The 23,017-nt window shown below is 45.1% G+C and overlaps 1 protein-coding gene across 1 annotated transcript in view; it reads right to left on the bottom strand.

The window, feature by feature from the left end:
• Positions 1–23,017, bottom strand: part of slc16a10 (solute carrier family 16 member 10) — a 57,253-nt gene that overhangs the window by 5,606 nt on the left and 28,630 nt on the right. Inside the window, exons 2-3 of the mRNA XM_029676978.2 lie at positions 11,002–11,146; positions 9,599–10,028 (exon numbers count right to left, since the gene is read on the bottom strand). Coding sequence (XP_029532838.1) covers positions 9,599–10,028; positions 11,002–11,146 — 575 coding nt within the window. The remainder of the gene's footprint in view (positions 1–9,598; positions 10,029–11,001; positions 11,147–23,017) is intronic.

Raw genomic sequence — 23,017 nt, 5'->3', positions numbered from 1 at the left:
AAGCAACATCTCAAGACATCAGTCAGGAAGTTAAAGCTTGGTCGCAAATGGGTCTTCCAAATGGACAATGACCCCAAGCATACTTCCAAAGTTGTGGCAAAATGGCTTAAGGACAACATTCCGTCTCTCACAGTTGAAGTGTACCTATGATAAAAAATTGACCTCTACATGCTTTTTAAGTAGGAAAACCTGCAAAATCAGCAGTGTATCAAGTACTTGTTCTCCCCACTGTATATGCTTTAATCACAATTCTATCACAGAGATCTAGGGTCAGTTCCTTGGACTTCATGGTATAGTTTTTGCTCTGACATGCACTTCTGTGATATTTAATGGCAGTTGGCATCCAAAATGTTGCATTACTGCCTCCAACTGAACTATAGTATAGATATATTACACTGTGATACAAAATGAGAAAGGGAAACCGGGAAAATAAAGAAATAAAATACATTTTAATTACCCTACCAACTAACCCTATATACTCAAAACCCATCACCTTGTGGCCTCCCGAGTGGCGTAGTGATCTAAGGCACTGCATCGCAGTGCTTGAGGCGTCACTACAGACCCGGGTTTGATCCTGGGCTATGTCATAACCGGCCGTGACCGGGAGTCTCATCGGGCGGTGCATAATTGGCCCAGCGTGGTCCAGGTTAGGAGAGGGTTTGGTGGAGAGGGCTTTACTTGGCTCATCGCACTCTAGTGACTCCTTGTGGCGGGCCTGGTGCCTGCAAGCTGACTTCGGTCGTCAGTTGAGCCGTGTTTCCTCCGACACATTGATGCAGCTGGTATCCAGGTTAAGCGGGCAGGTATTAAGGAGCAGTTTGGCAGGTCATGTTTCAGAGGATGAGACCCCCCCCCGACCAAACCCTCCCCTAACCTGGACGACCTGGGCCAATTGAGCGCCGACCTATGGGACTCCCGGGAGTGAAGCTGCAACACTGCAATGCTGTGCCATAGACCTCTGCGCCACTCGGGAGGCCAACGCCCGCGCCCTCTGATCAGAAGAAACTACAAACAAATATCAAAGTCCACTACAGGTTACCTTAATAACAGATTAAATTGATCATGTCCATTGTCAGGCTCGGGTTCAGAGTTCTTCACCACACCTTCCACCTTACTTAACTCTCCCCCATTCACTTACATTTAACCTCTAGAACTTGGTCTGATACACGGCTCACTGTTTGCACTTGACACCAATCTTCTTCAACACCCCATCGCCATCTTCCTCAAATTTAAATCCAACTCTGCTTTCCTCATTCTCTGCCACCTCTTATTTTCCTCCATTCCTCCTCAGCAATCCACCTCAGTATCCCTGTGCCAATATTCCTCTTCTCCCATCTTTGCTTGCGGCCCGATGGCATCCCAGAGCAACTGTATCTCAAAACGCTCCCGCCCGGTCTGTCTCTACCCGCGGCATGAGTCCTTGATCAGAGGCCCTACACAGGATACATTTAAAACTACTATGGATGGCGCTTGACAAAGCCCAAGGGATACCTGCAATAATGTCACAGTAATCGCTAACATGCGCTGTCAACTGTAGGACCTTATATAGACAGGTGTTTCTTTTTAAAATGTCCAATCAATTGAATTGGCTACAGGTGGACTCTAACTTGTAGTGAAATCAAGGAAGATCAAAGGAAATTGGATGCACCCGAGCTCAATTTGGAGTGTCATAGCAAATAGGGTGTGAATACTTATCTAAATGAGATATTTCTGTATTTCATTTTCAAAAACAAATGTGCTAACATTTCTAAAAACATGTTTTCACTGTTGTTATGGGGTTGTGTGTGTGTAGATGGTGAGAAAAAATATATACTGCATTTAATACATTTTGAATTCAGGCTGTAACAACAAAATGTGCAATAAGTCAAGGAGTATGAATACATTCTGAAGGCATTGTATCCCTATATAATATTTATAGCAGCCGCTGCAACTCCTTCTGCTCAATTCACAGGCAAAGCGAAAGCACCATCGCAACTATTGTGGGCTGCATAGTTGCGGTCGTAGTGTATCAGCATGTGAAATGCGGGCCAGATGTCGATTCCAGGCCTCTGCCGGCCCCTCCTACACGGGAGCACCAATCGGTGTGGCCCAGAGCTGGGGAGGCTGCCTGGGAGGCCCCGGCCTGGTACCTGGATCCCTGCCAGTAGCTGCAGCCTCCAAGGACACCAACACCACAACACACACCCCTTCCTGCTGCGTCCCAGTCAAAGAGCCTCTATTCCACCTTCAGTCTGGTTTCACGAGGATATAGTACTACAGCCCACAGACAACATTCCCTCTAGTCCACAGGGTGTCCCACTCCCTGCTGGCTCAGATGCCAGGCCTGCTGTGCTTGGCCATTATACTACCAAGCAACACCTAGCCCTTAAATACTGCTAGGACACCTGCTCTCAGGCTCACTTGCCTTTTACTTACTGGCCAGTGGGCACCATCCCTCCCTATCAACCACATAACCTTGGGGGATGTTGACTCTTTCCAAATGCCACCCTATTCCCTATGTAGTGCACTACTTCGACTAGAGCACTAGGGGACCCTGGTAGTGAATATATAGGGGATAGGCTGGCATTTGGGCTGTGTCCCCGTCTGTGATCGTGTATTCTATTATGTGGCCTAACCACGTGACCTACTGCTTACCGACGTACCACCCACCAGGTGTCCCAGGAACATCCCACCCTCCTTAAATAAACACCCACACTGACCAGCAAACAATAAACAACCGAGGCACACAAACAACAGCGTCAGTGAACGCTGACGCACGTGCATGCGAGAGAGTGTGACATTGCACAGACAAACCAACAACACAACCGTCATGCTCGATGACACACCCCCCAGGCACATACACAATGCTTGTTAAACTATCTGCAGCTCAGCCACTATTTTACATTTGTCATTTAGCAGACGCTCTTATTCCAGACCGACTTGCAGGAGCAATTGAGCCCTTGAGCAAGGTACCTAACCCCTAACGCTCTTAACCATTAGGCTACTTGCCGCCCTCTCCAAAAGCTTTATGATAAACCTTTCCAGGCCAAAACACTCTTCCCTCCAGCACACAGCAGCTGGTGACAAATGAGTTTGTTGTTGTCAAAGTGGTGGCAGTTAGTCACTGCCACTGGTGAGTTTAACAAAGTGGTGCAAAACCAACATCAAAGTAAATGCTGAATAAACTTTCCAATTTGATAAACAGGTTTCATGATTGAATGTAATTAGGAAGCACTGAGAACGCTAGCCTGCACTGCCTCTGGTAGGCTACCTTAACACAATCCCATGCACTGACTGGATCTGCTCCCGCCTGCCCCGTTTCTTTGCACACCAATGCCATCCAGACTTCACACATATCCTGCAAAACATACAGTTCAACTTGTCCTTGGCAATGCCTTTCCCTTTTAATCAGACCTCTAGGAACACAGTCGTACGTGGTGAAATACGCTATCTAATTCTCCAATATGTGAAATACCTGGAATAGTGTGAGAGGGAAAGCTTCTTCAGGACTTTAGACTCCCAGTCTTCAGCTGATAGGGGAGGGACTTGGCTACGGATGAGGGGGAATAGGCACACACACACGGACTGTGGCACTAAAGGGCTGGACTCCGCACTTTGACCAGAGCAGAGGAGCTGAGGGAAAACAGAATCGCTCAAATATCCCACTAGGATTAGCAGCTCTGTTAGTCCCTGCACACTTCAAGGTGAGCACTCCCTTCCTGAAAGGTTAAACAATCCAGCTGTTCCCCAGTCTTCCTGATGATATCGAAGCGTCGGGCTGGGCCCAGGGATGGGGCTGGACGCTGACAGGGCACAGGGATGGGGCTAGACACTGACAGGGCCCAGGGATGGGGCTAGGGCTAGACACTGACAGGGCCCAGGGATGGGGCTAGACACTGACAGGGCTAGACACTGACAGGGCCCAGGGATGGGGCTAGGGCTAGACACTGACAGGGCCCATGGATGGGGCTGGACGCTGACAGGGCACAGGGATGGGGCTAGGGCTGGACACTGGCAGGGCCCAGGGATGGGGCTAGAGCTAGACACTGACAGGGCCCAGGGATGGGGCTAGACACTGACAGGGCCCAGGGATGGGGCTAGGGCTAGACACTGACAGGGCCCAGGGATGGGGCTAGGGCTAGACACTGACAGGGCCCAGGGATGGGGCTAGGGCTAGACACTGACAGGGCCCAGGGATTGGGCTAGGGATGGACACTGACAGGGCCCAGGGATGGGGCTAGGGATGGACACTGACAGGGCCCAGCAGTGGCCCAGCCTGGGTAGCAGACTAAAGTGTTAGGAGAACACAGAGGGCTGTCCCCAGGAGAAAGTGACCTCCCTCCAATAACAAAGTAATCTCCTCCAAATAAACAGTGACCTACTGAGCCCCAGGACAGATCTCTCCTCTCCGGCTCTCCACAGGAGATGTTTTCCATCCTATAAATGGTATGCAATACTGGAATAATAAGACCTGTGTTTATGTAACTCCACCAAACCTCCCAGACATATTTACGGACTCTCCACAGACCACACTACTAAAGCATCTACCGTATGTATATTAGGGGATTGAATAACTGCTGTGAAATACTTTAACTGGTATGCATCCAAGCAATACCACACATTTGGCCACTAATATTTAGATCGAGTTGTCCTCCGTTTGGCCCCCCTGAGTTCTACAGAGACTCATGCTCTTCAGACCAGGGGATAACTATAGTTAATTATGCTTTGCGGAAAGTAAAACATTTCCCAGGTAAACAAAGTTACATTGGAGGTGACTACAACTATTTGAATACAGATCCCCGAAAATAAACTACTTTTCAAAACTATTTGAATACAGATCCCCGAAAATAAACTACTTTTCAAAACTATTTGAATACAGATCCCCGAAAATAAACTACTTTTCAAAACTATTTGAATACAGATCCCCGAAAATAAACTACTTTTCAAAACTATTTGAATACAGATCCCCGAAAATAAACTACTTTTCAAAACTATTTGAATACAGATCTCAGGAAGTGACTACTTTTCTGAAACTATTGGATTGGCTGCCTTCAACTAATGGCAGGGCTGTATCTGGAACTGCAGGTTGCACACACACACACACACACACACACACACACACACACACACACACAATATCCTATACCAGTCTGACACCCATATTTGATCTACACAATTCATTTCTATCTGAACATTCTATAAAAGTCCATTCTCCTGAATGTCCATTGCCCCAGGTGTACATCAAAGTCAAACCAATTAACTACTGCTATTTTGTAAAGATATTAAAAATAAGTTGACTAAACTACTTTGACTCTCAAGATGCCACTGGAAAAAAAAGATTGAAAAGCTGCATTTCATTTTAGAATACCTGAAGATACTGCAGAGTAATTCAAAGCCTATTGCAAACAGCAAGTTGGATGCTAAGCAAAAACAACTTTGAACCTCTTTGTCCATTTGTGGAAAAGAGCTCTTATTTTAAAAACACACTATACCAGGGGTAGTCAGCTAGATTCAGCCGCGGGACCATTTTTGTCAGAGTGGATGGTTGACCCCAAATAAGCACAAAAATAGATTGCATTTGAAAATAACAATAATTTCATACCTTAAATTACATTGAGACACGTTTACAACATTTTGTATTCGTGGAAATACTTGGGAACAGATTTCCTAAATACATTTTTAGCTGAATTTCTGGTGATTTTACAGTCGTCACCTGTTGCCGACCCCTGCACTAGACCATCTTTTTTTTTTTAAGGGAGAGTTTACTCAGAATAAGAACAAACATGATTTTTTCCCCCAGCTACCTTGACTGTAGTTGATTTAAGAAGGCAATTTTGGGATATTTCCTTGACACTTAATAGCCATATTTTGTTGCTGTTAGCATTCTCAGTTCTTGTGCCTGTGTATTACAACTGTAACTACTTGGAGCAACATTTTATTAGCATTAGCATGTTGTTACATAATACTTGTCATTTCATTTTAATTCCATAACAATGAGTTGAGAGTTTTTGTAACTACTGTAAAGTGACTGTTCCTTATTCCACTTACATAATAATTCCATTAGAAATTGCAATCTAACGTCCAAGTAACAATAATGTTGCTGTTGTAATAATCAAAGTCACAATACATGACGTCGAGTGTTCCAGTATTACCGCTCACTCATTATGAAAATATATTTGTTAGTTCATTTTGAAGCTGCAAAAATAGTCTATTCTAATGTTGGAGGGTGAATCCATGTCCCTCACGCATGTAATTCTAGACTATAAGCTATATTAAGATTCATATCTAAGAGCCCTCCAAAAAGTGCTTATGATCATGTATTTGGAAGGATTCAACTATTGTAGTTTTTGGTTATTAAATATTTGGAAGCACTCAAATACAAATATTTTTTCAAGGCACATATTCAAATTCCGTCAAACAGTATTTGGTTTTACGAGTTTTTCTGAGACCTGTATTTAAATATCAAAGAAAATAGTTGCCTTTCAGTTAACTCCATATTCAAGCTAGAGTACTTATAAAGTTGGTATTTTCAAATAAAACAACAAATTACAACCATCTTCCAGTCAGGTCTGAAGCCCTTTAGTTTTGCTTGTTATGTCATACAGTGACTGTGGGAAGAGACTACAGGCTCAGTCTTTGGTATACTGTGTACAGTAAAACACAGGACTAAACAGTATTCTATCTAGGACTGTTATGGCACCACAGATTAACAGTCCAGTATGTGATGTGTAAAAGCAGTGCTTGTATTTTATATATCTTTGTACCATTTGAAGACATTTAACATAAGCTGACAGAAGAAAAAACAACAACTGATGTGTGTGCATCTAAGTCTGACAAGCCTATATCATAGCAGCATTTCAAATTTTGACATGCAGTGTTCAAAATGAGTTGCTTTATGACTAAACGCTTATGATACGGTAACTCGGTTGAACTGAGCAGCAACAGGCCAAAGGTCAGGAGAGATGTTTAAAAACAACTCTCATGCCATAGGAAGGAAGGAAACAAGAACTCCAGCTCAAAAACAGTAACACAGGTCCTTGATGCCATGTAGACTTCCCCTCTCCTGACCTTCCACATTTGATAATGTGCCATTTTGTATTTGTGCTTGTGAGGCTTGAGATCAGGGGTCTCCAAACTTTTCTAGCACGAGAGCTACTTTAAAAAAAACGAAACATGTCGCAAGCTACTCATTTATTTTATAGCCTTTGGATAGGCACATTGTTCACTTCTCCCATACCTTGCCGCTCTTCCCCGGGTCCTGGGTGTGCAATATATGTGTTTTCTGTCTATATACCTGGTAAATAATAGTTAATAAACAGTATTTGGCCTGACAGGCCCCAGTAAAATTACCTTTAGTATTTTCCAGAATTCAGTTCTCCGTTTTATTTTTCCTGGGTTGGGATTTTTTTCTTCAGTTTTTTACTACTCTCAACATTGCAATTATTAATAGAGAAACAAGGAAAATGGATGTTCTGAGTACATGTCAATACTTAAATCAAAGCCTCCCAGACCAATGGCCTGGTGTAGGAGCTGTTGGGATCAAAGTAGTGGGAAGGGTTACTGGGATGTGTTGTATTCAGACCACTTGACTTTTCCACATTTGTTACGTTACAGCCTTATTCTAAAATGGATGAAAAAACTCAATCTACACATAATGACAAAGCAAAAACAGAATATTAGAAATGTTTGCAAATTTAAAATAAACTTATTTACCTAAGCATTTAGACTGACATTTAAATTGAGCTTAGGTGGATCCTTTCCATTGATCAACCTTGAGATGTTTCTACAACTTGGAGTCCACCTGTGGTAAATTCAAATGATTGGACATGATTTGGAGAGGCACACAACTGTCTATATAAGGTCCCACAGTTGACAGTGCATGTCAGATATAACACTAAGCCATGAGGTCGAAGGAATTGTCCGTAGAGCGCAGAGACAGGATTGTGTCCAAGAACTCAATCCTTCTTAAGTGGATGAAGTTTGGAACCACCAAGACTCTTCCTTGAGCTGGTCGCCCGACCAAACTGAGCAATCGAGGGAGAAAAGCCTTGGTCAGGGAGGTGACCAAGAACCCAATATTCACTCTGACAGGGCTCCAGAGTTTCTCTGTGTAGATGAGATAAGCTTCCAGAAGGACAACAATCACTGCAGCACTCCACCAATCAGGCCTTTATGGGAAAGTGGCCAGACAGCCCGCATGGAGTTGGCCAAAAAGCACCTCAAGGACTTTCAGACCATGAGAAACAAGATTCTCTGGTCTGATGAAACCAAGATTGAACTACTTAGCCTGAATGCCAAGCGTCATGTCTGGAGGAAACCTGGCACCATCCCCATGGTGAAGCATGGTGGCAAACATCATGCTGTGGGAATGTTATTCAGCAACAGGGACTGGGAGACTAGTCAGGATCGATGCAAAGTACAGAGAGATCTTTGATGAAAACCTGCTCCAGAGCACTCAGGACCTCGGACTGTGTGAAGGTTCACCTTCTAACAGGACAACAACCCTAAGCACACAGCCAAGACAATGCAGGACTGGCTTCGGGACAAGAAACTCTCCAAATAGAGGTGTGCCAAGCTTGCAGCGTCATACCCAAGAAGACTTGATGCTGTAATCGCTGGCAAAGGTGCTTAAACAAAGTACTGAGTAAAGGGTCTGAATACTTACATAAATGTGATATTTTTCCATTTTTATATATTTGCCAAAATGTCTAATAACCTGTTTATGCTTTGTCATTATGGGGTATTGTGTGTTTATTGAGAGAAAAAAACATTATTATCCACTTTAGAATAAGGCTGTAACATAAAATGTGGAAAAAGTCAAGGGGTCTGAATGCTTTCCGAATGCACTGTATATAGGGCTAGACGGTGGTGCAATTTCCTTTTTCACATTTCCCTTTTTTGTGAGTAAATGTGAGATGGTCCAGCGATGTTTCTGCTGTTAGGACTACTTCTGCAGCACATCTTGGCACAGTTTGTAGAAAAATGGCCACCCAATTGATACAAATAAATCATGATTTATAGTTCAGTGAGGTAAGCCTACTTTTGACGTTTACATTTCATTGAGAAGATTTTTGGGGAAAGTCTTACGGTCTACCCACAAGACGTTATCATTAGCGTCTCTAACTGGCAACATACGGCGTCAGAAACAAATGTGTGCACCAAACCGACAGAGGCAATATTGATGGAAATGTATTGGCAGATGTTACATTTTGGAGTTTTAAGCCAATAGAGGTTAACTAGGGGTAGGATCATGTTTGTTTTTTACAGTTTGGGATATACTTTCAGATTTGCTTGGCGAGCTACTCATAGGTGGGCAGCAAGCTACTGGCAGGGATCCCCTGCTCTAGATCTACTAACCAATAACCCCTGGCTATTACTGTCAACTGAGTTACCCAGAGCCAATGTCCAAAACACACCATGAGAGAAATAGAGAATATGATGGACAGTGGACACGGAAATCAACCCCACATGTTCCACACTGCCACGTTTGTATGCTGCGTTTCTACTTCTGTTATTTCTTGCCACATGTCAGTAACCTTTAACACAGCGAGACCAGAGTAACGAAAACAAACAAAAAAAACACACCAATAGTACACATCACCACTGAAAAACAACTCACCAGGTGAACGTAAGGCACAAAGTATCCGTAGAGAGCTGCCGGGATGCCGAAGGCCCAGATCCGGTAGCCCAGAGACTTCCAGATGTTGACGTTGAACACCTTGCTCATGGGCGGGCAGCGGCTGCCTGGCTTGTTGCTGCTGACAGGCTTGGGCAGCAGGGGAGTGTAGGTTAACCCAGCCAGCATGAGGATGAACATGAGGATGCTGAGGAGCCTCATGGTGTTCTGCAGGCCCACCTTCTCCAGCAGGCCGGACAGGAGGAAGGGCAGGGTGACGGTGAAGGCAGAGCTGCCGGCCGTCACAATGCCGTTGACCAGGCCCAGGCGCTTCTTGAAGTAGTGTCCCAGGATCACCAGGCTGGGCTGGTAGGCGAAGGAGCAGCCGGTGGCGAACACGATGCCGTAGGTGAAGTACATGGGACCCAGGGACCTGTGGGTTCAGAGAGTAGAAGAGAGACAGGATAGGATGGGAGTTCCCCACAGTCATGTTTATACCGGCTTAAAATCACACACACACAGGAAAAAAAAAAACAAGGCTCTATGCACTTGACTCAGAGGTTCTGGCAAAACAAGTTCTCAAGTCTGACTTGAACCAAACACCAGGGTGAAGATAATTGAGCTGCTGTGAACTTGCTAGCCTGCTAGCCTGGTCCAACACCTGGAGGGTATCAGTTACAGCCTCGCTCCCAGGGTGTGTACACTCACTATGCTGACAGTGTTTGTTTACTTCACAGTCCTCGTTTTTTATTTGAACCTTTTATTTAACTACGCAAGTCAGATTTTTACCTTGTCAGCTCAGGGAGTCGCTCTAACAACCTTTCGGTTACTGGCCCAACGCTCTAACCAAGGTTACCGTTAGCACATCACTAATCCTGGATAAATAGATCAGTGAGAGAGGTCAGGGGTGAGTTGGAGCTGATTCTAGGCCAGCGCTAATGACAGGTCTCTCAGAGTGCTACGATCATCAAGACAAGAGCGCTAATGTTTACTCACTTGTCACGCCACTGCGGGGATAAACCTAGATAAAACGCAGCTGTGGTATTCATTTATTGCGTTTAACAACACTTTCACTGTACTTCTACTTTCACCCAGTGATATGTGACCTGTAATAAATGTTCCCTTCATTTAGTAGACAGATAATGGTTTTTTTAAAAAGCTAGTTATTTTTACTACTACTACTACTACTACTACTACTACTACTACTACTACTACTACTACTACTACTACTACTACTACTACTACTACTGTAGTAGTGTATGTAAGTAGATTAAAATGGTTGAGAGTTTGGTATTGTGCCATCTCGTGAGAGGTCTAGAAATAGAGGACCTGAGAGCAGGCTGAGCTCCTGTACCACACAACACATCAGAATGGTTGATGAGGAGGGTAGCTATACAAGTACTGACGTGACGAAGGAGCTGGCCAGCAGTCCCACCAGGCCCACGGCGGCTCCGCCCACAGCTGTCACCCTGCAGCCCAACAAGTCTGTGAAGACGCTGACGATGGGAGAACAGAAGAAGATCATCCCCATGGAGAGGGAGCCCACCCAAGCTGCAGGACAGAGAGAGATATGAGGGTTAGGCTACGTGTTACATTACAGTATACGAACAATAAAAGGCCATATTTAACAGTTCACACAGGCTTTGTTGTTACATGGGAAATGTTGCTGGAGTGTGAGGTGAAGCGATGCACTCCTCTTCTCGCTGCCCCACTAAACAAACATTTTAAAAGTCAGGTTTTACGAATTATGAACAATGCATATCAACAAAGAAAAGAGGTGAGTAAGTAAAACCTTCCTCCATATAGGTTCATGTTAAGCTTTTAGGCTTATGTACACATATACCAGTCAAAAGTTTGGACACACCTACTCATTCAAGAGGTTTTCCTTTATTTTTACTATTTTCTACATTGTAGAATAGTGAAGACACCAAAACTATGTAGTAACCAAAAAAATTAATCTAAATATATTTGAGATTCTCCAAAGTAGCCACCCTTTGCTTTGATGACAGCTTTGCACACTCTTGGCATTCTCTCAACCAGCTTCATGAGGTAGTCACCTGGAATGCATTTAACAGCATTTTCATTTAACAGGTGTGCCTTGATAAAAGTTCATTTGTGGAATTTATTTCCTTCTTAATGCTTTTGAGCCAATCAGTTGTGTTGTGACAAGGTAGTGGTGGTATACAGAAGATGGTCTTTTACCAAATAGGGCAAGCACAGCTCAAATGAGCAGAGAAACGACAGTCCATCATTATTTTAAGACATGAATGTCAGTCAATACGGAAAATTGCAAGAACTAGTAAATTTTCTTCAAGTGCAGTTGCAAAAACAATCAGGCACTATGATGAAACAGGCTCTCATGAGGACCGCCACAAGAAAGGAAGACCCAGAGTTACCTCTGCTGCAGAGGATAAGTTCATTCGAGTTGCTGGCCTCAGAAACTGCAGTCCAAATAAATGCTGCACAGAGTTCAAGTAACAGACATCTCAACATCAACTGTTCAGAGGAGACTGCGTGAATCAGGCATTCATGCTCGAATTGCTACAAAGAAACGACTGCTAAAAGACACCAATAAGAAGAGACTTTCTTGGGCCAAGAAACATGAGCAATGAACATTAGACCAGTGGAAATCTGTCCTTTGGTCTGAGGAGTCGTGTCTGTGAGATGCAGAGAAGATTAATGGATGCTCTCTGCATGTGTGGTTCCCACGGTAAAGCATGGAGGTGGTGTGATGGTGCTTTGTTGGTGACACCTGTCTGTGATTTATTTAGAATTCAAGGCACACTTAACCAGCATGGCTACCACAGCATTCTGCAGCGATACGCCATCCCATTTGGTTTGCGCTTATTGGGACTATCATTTGTTTTTCAACAGGACAATGACCCAACACACCTCCAGGCTGTGTAAGGGCTATTTGACCAAGAAGGAGAGTGATGGAGTGCTGCATCAGATGACCTGGCCTCCACAATCCCCCGACCTCATCACAATTGAGATGTTTTGGGATGAGTTGGACCATAGAGTGAAGGAAAAGCAGCCAACAAGTGCTAAGCTTATGTAGGAAATCCTTCAAGACTGTTGGAAAAGCATTCCAGGTGAAACTGGTTGAGCGAATGCCAAGAGTGTGCAAAGCTGTCATGAAGGCAAAGGGTGGCTACTTTGAAGAATCTAAAAATGCATTTTTGATTTGTTTAACACTTTTTTGGTTACTTACATGACTCCATATGTGATATTTCATATTTCTGATATCTTCACTATTATTCTAGTGTAGAAAGAGTACATAAAGAAAAACCCTTGAATGAGTATGTGTCCAAACTTTTGACTGGTACTGTACAATCGATAGTTCTCTGCATTACGCTTCATTCCTGGGTTAATTAGTTAAGTGACTCTTTTCGTCCTCTGAGCATTTATCTAAACAAAAAAAATCTATATGTTTGGGCCCCCGAGTGGCACAGCGGTCTAAGGCAATGTATCTCAGTGCTAGAGGTGTCACTACAGACCTTGGTTTGATTCCAGGCTGTATCACACTACTGGCCGTGATTGGGGGTCCCATTGGGCCAGTGACGTCCGCGTTAGGCTGTCATTGTAAATAAGAATTTGTTCTGAACTGACTTGCCTAGTTAAAGAAAAGGTTAAAAAAATAAAATAAACTGACTGATCCTATGGAATAGACCACATTAATCTACACACACGACAGTCCTAAAGGAAGAGGATGAGTGACCTTAATATCTGAATCCTAAACAACGTATTAGAGAATACAGTAAACTAGAATTTTCCAGAGGCTTGATCTAAACATGTAGCACCACCCAGACCAGTAGTGAAGAGCACTAGTAGTAGGACAAAGGAGCAGGAAGTGAGAGAGAGGAAAGAGGAAGCACTGATCAGGAAAACAGTTGAGTCTTATATCAACACCAAATACACACTACATACCATGTCCTTCTAACAGATACAGAACAATAACCCTTACCTTATATAGCTTAGACCTATGTTACATCAGCCCTTTTGAATAATGATATTCCCGGATCAGAATTACCACCTAAATACATGTCAGAAGAGAGAACACACTGTGCAAAAACTGGTAGAATCCCCCCCCCCCCAATGTTTTTTTTATAATCTGATGACATTGAACCAACCTGGAAAACTTTTTGGATTTGCAAAAAGCCTAACTTTTCATTTAAATCCAAAGACATTGTGATTTTAGTTGACAACTCAATCAAATGTAAATTTAAAAACTAGACGAACTGACATCTGTGCCCGGTGTGGAATGTACCTATTCCTCTTGTTTACTACAGGGACTGACAGAAGGCAGTCTAATAGAGGTGTGAACAACAGTCCCGCCGGTCGTAGTCGACAGCTGCTGCTCTGCTTGTCTGATCTCTATCTGGGTCTCCGGCAGGCCTTAGTCTACCACCATGGCCATAACAACCCTCACTCTCGGATCCCTCCTTGGAATAAATAAACACAGCATGGAGCTGAAGAAATATTGTTTCCGGCCTTTATTCTTATCATAGGAAATAAGCAAACATGAGATTGGGAGAGGGAAAAACAAGCAAAGGCAGTGGAAGAACACACACACACACACACACACACAGGCAATTTCGTTAATGATTTTTCTGGTTCCTCCCCATTGTTTAAGTAAAGGACAGACCATTTACGGTAAATTGAGCCTGCTTTGATTGAACTCCAGTGCTGATATCTCTGATTCAAAACCCTAACCGATCATAATCTTAGGGCAACCCAAAAATAATTTGACCTGAATGTCAATCCCTGCCTTAAAGATGGATTCAGCAGTAGTGGGGGGGCAGCCACACTGGCCACCTCACCACTGGTATCCTTTATGTTGCAGCGCTGAGGAGCATTGTAAACATAATTCCCATCACACGTGCAATGGTGTCAGAGGGAGAGAGAAAAAAAACGGTGTTTGTTGTTGTTGTAATATCGCAAACAGACGTGGCTGTTTCACCATTACGGATTCCAAGTTTAAAGGTCTCGGATTTCGCTTTTCCATTCCACCCAGGGGGAAGAGCCTTGGTCATGCCTCAATTTATACTCCCCTTCTTTTCCTTTTGAAGAATCCCTCCTCTCTGCAGGCTGCCTGCTAGGCTAATTCTATTATTCCAGATTGTACAAATATATATCAAACTTGTGATGACAATCCGTCACAGTGCAAAATCACCGGTGTCGATAACGCCATAGATAAGACTAGGCCCCACATCAGTGAACGTGAAGAATATACACAAATCTTTCCGAGCTATCAAAAACAAGTCTACGTGTTGCTTGTCCTATGTTGCTCTGCATGTGCTCACTGCTCGTTGTTTGTCTGTATTGTTATTCTAATTGTTTTTAAATAACCTGCCCAGGGACTGTGGTTTAAAATTAGCCGGCTGGTTAAAACCGTCACTTTTACTGAAACGTTGATTAATGCGCACTGTCCCTGTAAAAATGTAAATACACTAACTCAAATCAAATGATATTGTCCTAAGCATGGAGGGTAACTACCAACAGATGTGGCAGTCTACAGTTATAACGGAGGAACAGATAACTTAACAATGTCAAGAGGAAACCGCTGCTAAGGAGATCTGAGCCTGGTACCAGATTAGCAAAACAGCGTAAACCAACGCAACAACAATACGAGCTGAGAAGACAGCAAAAACAAATATGGGACCAGGGGCCTCATTTATCAAGGCCCGTGCACACACAAAAATACTCTAAAACCTTGCATGTGCCAGTTTTCCTGCAAGGTTGGTATTTATAAAATGTTGAACTTGACCGGAAAGTGTGTGCATCTACCATTTATCAAAATCGCTCATTCAACAGCCAAACAAGATCGAGAGTAAATAGACCAGTAGCCTTGACAGGAAGCGTAGGCTACTGTATTGCTGTGCGATATAAGGAGTGCGGCATCATAGCCTGGACTATTTCATTTCAGAACCTATACCAAGGCAGATAGAAACACAATCATGTTCTGATGAATAAAATATTTAAAAAGTAGTCTTTTTGCATAGAAGTGTGGGCTGTGGTGTTTACTCTTAAGTTGTTTGAAAGGACAGTCGATCTTGCAGAACGCGGGGCCAGCGTAGGCGGCATGCATTTTTTTATTTGGAAAAGTCACTGCAACACTCCGCCTCGACAGAAATGTGATCAGATTTGCCATTGCGCTTTCTTTTAGGAACTATCATGGCCCAGTTACATCTCTAAATCATACAGAAAATGAGCAAGTTTGTGTTTCCATAAAAAGGTGAATGGAGGAAATTTTCCCAGGCGGGGTTGCAGTGCTTGTTCATGACCGCACAAATATAATATGGCTCTGATTTATGTTGAGTGCGACAATTAAATCCCAATCATTTGTGGCGCACGCAAATCCTAGAATCTCCATGTAGGCCCGAATTTAGTAATACATGTACTCACCGGTTGATAAATGAGGCCCCAGGCTAGTAAACAGAGTTAGTGCTAGAAGCAACCCTAGGGATGGAAACATAAGGCCACGACATTGGTTCTGTCACATTTACTGACTCAAAAGACTCAGTAGTGGGGTTAATAATCGTTCAGTTTGTGATAAAAGCAATATTTGCAGGATGTGCATAAAGATGACGTCATTGTTTTAGCACTATCCACCGAGTTTTTAAACTACAGAGCGCAACATTGCGTTGAACAATCTTTTTCAGTTTGCTGTCGTCTGGAAACAAACATTGGGATCATGTATGCTGTGCTAACGCCGATACAAAAAAATAATAATAAGGAAGAGCAATGTACAATACGGCAAATGTCGCAAACCAGGCATTTGTAGTAATCTCCGCTATTGGATCTACCCCTCTGCCAAATGTTCATCTGGAAATTTCATCTTATAGAGTGACCGGAGTTGCATGGGTACCTTGAGTGGGTTTATTGCAGAGACTTACATACTAAAAGCAGGTAGGAACATTCAGTACTTTAAGCTGCATTACATAGCATAGCCTGTTTGGCTACTAGGCTATTATTACATCACTCAGGCCGAGCTCCTTGCCTTCCAGGACCTCAATATCAGGCAGTGTGAGAGGAAGGCCCGGAAAATCTTTTTTTTTTTTTTAAATAATTTTAAAAAACACCAACCACCCAAGCTATAGAATTCTCACAGCAAGTCTGACACCACAAGGCTCCTGAACAGCTTCTACCCCCATGCCATAAGACTGCTGAATTGCTAACTAAATAGCTCCACGGACTTAGTTGACCTTTGTATTTTATTCTTGCACTGTCTCTATGCACACTCACAGGGCCCCAACACACTGAGACTCTAACACAAAACACTCACTCCAGTATCTGCTCACACACACATAATATGCTCATATTTACACTGGCTCTACACACACCCACTCATGTGCAATCATATACGCTGCTGAACCAAGATGGCGCCGAAGACCATGGCTGACATTTTACATTCTCCCAACCAAATTGTGCAGTTTTGTTATTTTTTTTGCATAACTTAATGTACATAATGTTGCTGCTACCGTCTGTTATGACCGAAAATAACTTCTGGACATGAGAAAAGCGATTACTCATCGCAGACTGGAAGACACCGTTTCCTTTAACGAGTCCGACGAGAAAGATATCCTGCTTTCACCGGAACAGGCCCAGATCCACGCCTTTTGCGTGAAGAAAAGATGCCAGAAAAGGGGACATAGATTGGGGATCCTTCTGAGATTCCGGAGGCGAGCGAGTGAACTCCCAATGCCTTCCATTCTTCTTGCCAACATTATTGCTAATGGTTAGAAAATAAAATTGATGACCTAATATTAAGATTATCCTACCAACGGGACATTAAAAACAGCAACATTTTATGTTTCACCGAGACATGGCTGAACGAAGAAACGGACAATATAGAGCTAGCAGGATTTTCCACCCACCGGCAGTGGGGGTGTGTGTCTTTTTGTCAATAACAGCTGGTGCGAAATGTCTAATATTAAAGAAGTCTCGAGGTATTGTTCTCCTGAAATAGAGTACCCTTACGATAAGCTGTCGACCACACTCTGTATTATTCGTAGCTGTCCATTTACCACCACAAAGCGAAGCTGGCACTAAGACCGCTCTCAACCAACGCTATAAAAACATAAGCAAAGAAGAAAATGCTCACCCAGAAGTGGCGCTCCTAGTGGCCGGGGACTTTAATGCAGGTTAACTTAAATCAGTTTTACCAAATTGTGCAACCAAGGAAATTGTGCAACCAGGAAAACATTAAAATAAATCATAGACCACCTTTAACCCACACACAGAGATGCAAACAAAGCTCTCCCCCGCCCTCCATTTGGCAAACCTGACCATAATTATATATTCCTGATTACAAGCAAAAACTAAAGCAGGAAGTACCAGTGACTTGCTCAATACGGAAGTGGTCAGATGACGCGGATGCTACACCACAGGACTGTTTTGCTAGCACAGACTGGAATATGTTCCGAGATTCATCCAAAAGCATTAAGGAATACACCACCTCAGTCATCAGCTTCATCAATAAGTGCATCGATGACGTCATCCCCACAGTGACTGTACGTACATATCCCAACCAGAAGCCATGGATTACAGGCAACATCCGCATTGCGCTAAAGGCAAGAGCTGCCGCTTTTAAGGTGCGGAAGACTAATCCGGACGCTTATAAGAAATCCTGCTATGCCCTCAGACGAACCATCAAACAAGCAAAGCGCCAATACAGGATTAAGATTGAATCCTACTACACAGGCACTGACGCTTGTCGGATGTGGCATCCGCGGATGTGGCACCCTGGTCGCATCCGCGCTTCGGTCTGCAGGTTGTATAACTTTTTCATTACATTTCATTACATTTCATTATAGTACAACGGTCTGATTTGTCTAATCTTAGCAATTTCCTCTTAGCTAGCTACATAGTCGTCGTTGTATCAAAGATAATTGCGTAATTATCGTATTTCGTCGTCTCCTATCTGTCGTCTCCTATCTGTCCAACACGTTCACCGTCTACCGTAGCACTGTAGTAACTATCACACTCAACTGAACGACTTGATTAGTGTAGTGTTAGCTAGCTACATAGCTAGCTACATAGTTGTCTTTGCTGTCTTCGTATCCAAGATAATTGTGTAGTTTAGAGTGTGTAGTCTTAGAGTGATTATCTTAATTCACCGAGGTTAGCTAGCCAGCTATTTTGTCGTCCTTAACGTAGGAGACACTCCTAGCTAGCCAATAGCCAGCCAACGTCTACTGAATAGAACTTTCGCATTCCGGTCGCATTCCGCGTCGCTCCACAGGTAGTATCACTTTTTCATTTCATTTCATTACAGTCCCAACGGTGTGATTTGTTTGATCGTAGCTAGCTACATAGCTAGCTACATAGCCGTCTTTGTTTCAAAGATAATTGTGTAGTCTAGAGCGATTTTCTAGGTTAGCTAGCCAGCTATTGTCGTTCTCCTAACGCAACGTAACGTAACCAACACTGCTAGCTAGCCAGCTAGCTCCCGATAAGCAGCATTGTAGAAACTTCACACTCAACGGTACGACTTGATTAGGGTAGTGTCAACAACGCAGCTAGCCTACCCCAGCAGTACTCTATCATTTTAATCATTTTAGTCAATTAGATTCTTGCTACGTAAGCTGAACATTCGAGACGTGTAGTCCACTTGTCATTCCAATCTCCTCTGCATTAGCGTAGCCTCTTCTCTAGCCTGTCAACTATGTGTCTGTCTATCCCTGTTCTCTGCTCTCTGCACAGACCATACAAACGCTCCACACCGCATGGCCGCAGCCACCCTAATCTGGTGGTCCCAGCGCGCACGACCCACGTGGAGTTCCAGGTCTCCGGTAGCCTCTGGAACTGCCAATCTGCGGCCAACAAGGCAGAGTTCATCTCAGCCTATGCCTCCCTCCAGTCCCTCGACTTCTTGGCTCTGACGGAAACATGGATCACCACAGATAACACCGCTACTCCTACTGCTCTCTCTTCGTCCGCCCACGTGCTCTCGCACACCCCGAGAGCTTCTGGTCAGCGGGGTGGTGGCACCGGGATCCTCATCTCTCCCAAGTGGTCATTCTCTCTTTCTCCCCTTACCCATCTGTCTATCGCCTCCTTTGAATTCCATGCTGTCACAGTTACCAGCCCTTTCAAGCTTAACATCCTTATCATTTATCGCCCTCCAGGTTCCCTCGGAGAGTTCATCAATGAGCTTGATGCCTTGATAAGCTCCTTTCCTGAGGACGGCTCACCTCTCACAGTTCTGGGCGACTTTAACCTCCCCACGTCTACCTTTGACTCATTCCTCTCTGCCTCCTTCTTTCCACTCCTCTCCTCTTTTGACCTCACCCTCTCACCTTCCCCCCCTACTCACAAGGCAGGCATAACGCTCGACCTCATCTTTACTAGATGCTGTTCCTCCACTAACCTCATTGCAACTCCCCTCCAAGTCTCCGACCACTACCTTGTATCCTTTTCCCTCTCGCTCTCATCCAACACTTCCCACACTGCCCCTACTCGGATGGTATCGCACCGTCCCAACCTTCGCTCTCTCTCCCCCGCTACTCTCTCCTCTTCCATCCTATCATCTCTTCCCTCTGCTCAAACCTTCTCCAACCTATCTCCTGATTCTGCCTCCTCAACCCTCCTCTCCTCCCTTTCTGCATCCTTTGACTCTCTATGTCCCCTATCCTCCAGGCCGGCTCGGTCCTCCCCTCCCGCTCCGTGGCTCGACGACTCATTGCGAGCTCACAGAACAGGGCTCCGGGCAGCCGAGCGGAAATGGAGGAAAACTCGCCTCCTGCGGACCTGGCATCCTTTCACTCCCTCCTCTCTACATTTTCCTCCTCTGTCTCTGCTGCTAAAGCCACTTTCTACCACTCTAAATTCCAAGCATCTGCCTCTAACCCTAGGAAGCTCTTTGCCACCTTCTCCTCCCTCTTGAATCCTCCTCCCCCTCCCCCTCCTCCCTCTCTGCAGATGACTTCGTCAACCATTTTGAAAAGAAGGTCGACGACATCCGATCCTCGTTTGCTAAGTCAAACGACACCGCTGGTTCTGCTCACACTGCCCTACCCTGTGCTCTGACCTCTTTCTCCCCTCTCTCTCCAGATGACATCTCGCGTCTTGTGACGGCCGGCCGCCCAACAACCTGCCCGCTTGACCCTATCCCCTCCTCTCTTCTCCAGACCATCTCCGGTGACCTTCTCCCTTACCTCACCTCGCTCATCAACTCATCCCTGACCGCTGGCTACGTCCCTCCCGTCTTCAAGAGAGCGAGAGTTGCACCCCTTCTGAAAAAACCTACACTCGATCCCTCCGATGTCAACAACTACAGACCAGTATCCCTTCTTTCTTTTCTCTCCAAAACTCTTGAACGTGCCGTCCTTGGCCAGCTCTCCCGCTATCTCTCTCAGAATGACCTTCTTGATCCAAATCAGTCAGGTTTCAAGACTAGTCATTCAACTGAGACTGCTCTTCTCTGTATCACGGAGGCGCTCCGCACTGCTAAAGCTAACTCTCTCTCCTCTGCTCTCATCCTTCTAGACCTATCGGCTGCCTTCGATACTGTGAACCATCAGATCCTCCTCTCCACCCTCTCCGAGTTGGGCATCTCCGGCGCGGCCCACGCTTGGATTGCGTCCTACCTGACAGGTCGCTCCTACCAGGTGGCGTGGCGAGAATCCGTCTCCTCACCACGTGCTCTCACCACTGGTGTCCCCCAGGGCTCTGTTCTAGGCCCTCTCCTATTCTCGCTATACACCAAGTCACTTGGCTCTGTCATAACCTCACATGGTCTCTCCTATCATTGCTATGCAGATGACACACAATTAATCTTCTCCTTTCCCCCTTCTGACGACCAGGTGGCGAATCGCATCTCTGCATGTCTGGCAGACATATCAGTGTGGATGACGGATCATCACCTCAAGCTGAACCTCGGCAAGACGGAGCTGCTCTTCCTCCCGGGGAAGGACTGCCCGTTCCATGATCTCGCCATCACGGTTGACAACTCCATTGTGTCCTCGTCCCAGAGCGCTAAGAACCTTGGCGTGATCCTGGACAACACCCTGTCGTTCTCAAATAACATCAAGGCGGTGGTCCGTTCCTGTAGGTTCATGCTCTACAACATCCGCAGAGTACGACCCTGCCTCACACAGGAAGCGGCGCAGGTCCTAATCCAGGCACTTGTCATCTCCCGTCTGGATTACTGCAACTCGCTGTTGGCTGAGCTCCCTGCCTGTGCCATTAAACCCCTACAACTCATCCAGAACGCCGCAGCCCGTCTGGTGTTCAACCTTCCCAAGTTCTCTCACGTCACCCCGCTCCTCCGCTCTCTCCACTGGCTTCCAGTTGAAGCTCGCATCCGCTACAAGACCATGGTGCTTGCCTACGGAGCTGTGAGGGGAACGGCACCTCACTACCTCCAGGCTCTGATCAGGCCCTACACCCAAACAAGGGCACTGCGTTCATCCACCTCTGGCCTGCTCGCCTCCCTACCACTGAGGAAGTACAGTTCCCGCTCAGCCCAGTCAAAACTGTTCGCTGCTCTGGCCCCCCAATGGTGGAACAAACTCCCTCACGACGCCAGGACAGCGGAGTCAATCACCACCTTCCGGAGACACCTGAAACCCCACCTCTTTAAGGAATACCTAGGATAGGATAAAGTAATCCTTCTCCCCTCCCCCCTTAAAAGACCTAGATGCACTATTGTAAAGTGGCTGTTCCACTGGATGTCATAAGGTGAAAGCACCAATTTGTAAGTCGCTCTGGATAAGAGCGTCTGCTAAATGACTTAAATGTAAATGTAAATGTGGCAGGGCTTGAAAACGATTACGGACTACAAAGGGAAACCCAGACGTGTGTTGATCAGTGACACGAGCCTACCAGACGAGCTAAATGCCTTTTATGCTTGTTTCGAGGCAAGCAACACTGAAGCATGCATGAGAGCACCAGCTGTTCTGGATGACTGTGTGATAACGCTCAGTAGCCGATGTGAACAAAACCTTTAAACAGGTCAACATTCACAAAGCCACTGGGCCAGACGGATTACCAGGACGTATACTCAAAGCATGTGCAGACTAACTGTCAATTGTCTTCACTGACATTTTCAACTTCTCCCTGACCGAGTCTGTAATACCTACATGTTTCAAGCAGACCACCATAGTCCCTGTGCCCAAGGAAGTGAAGGTAACCTGCCTAAATGATTACCGCCCCGTGGCACTCACATCGGTAGCCATGAAGTGCTTTGAAAGGCTGGTCATGGCCCACGTCAACAGCATCCTCCCGGACACCTTAGACCCACTCCAATTCGCATACAACAGATGACGCAATCTCAAAATCACACTCCACACTGCCCTTTCTCACCTGGACAAAAAGGAACACCTATGTGAGAATGCTGTTCATTGACTACAGCTCAGCGTTCAACACCATAGTGCCCACGAAGCTCATCACTAAGCTAAGGACTCTGGGACTAAACAC

The sequence above is a fragment of the Oncorhynchus nerka genome, linkage group LG13 (assembly GCF_034236695.1).
Source record: "Oncorhynchus nerka isolate Pitt River linkage group LG13, Oner_Uvic_2.0, whole genome shotgun sequence".
Lineage (NCBI taxonomy): Eukaryota > Metazoa > Chordata > Actinopteri > Salmoniformes > Salmonidae > Oncorhynchus > Oncorhynchus nerka.
The sequence above is the reverse complement of the archived record's forward strand: the minus strand, read 5'-3'. Positions and strand labels throughout refer to the sequence as shown.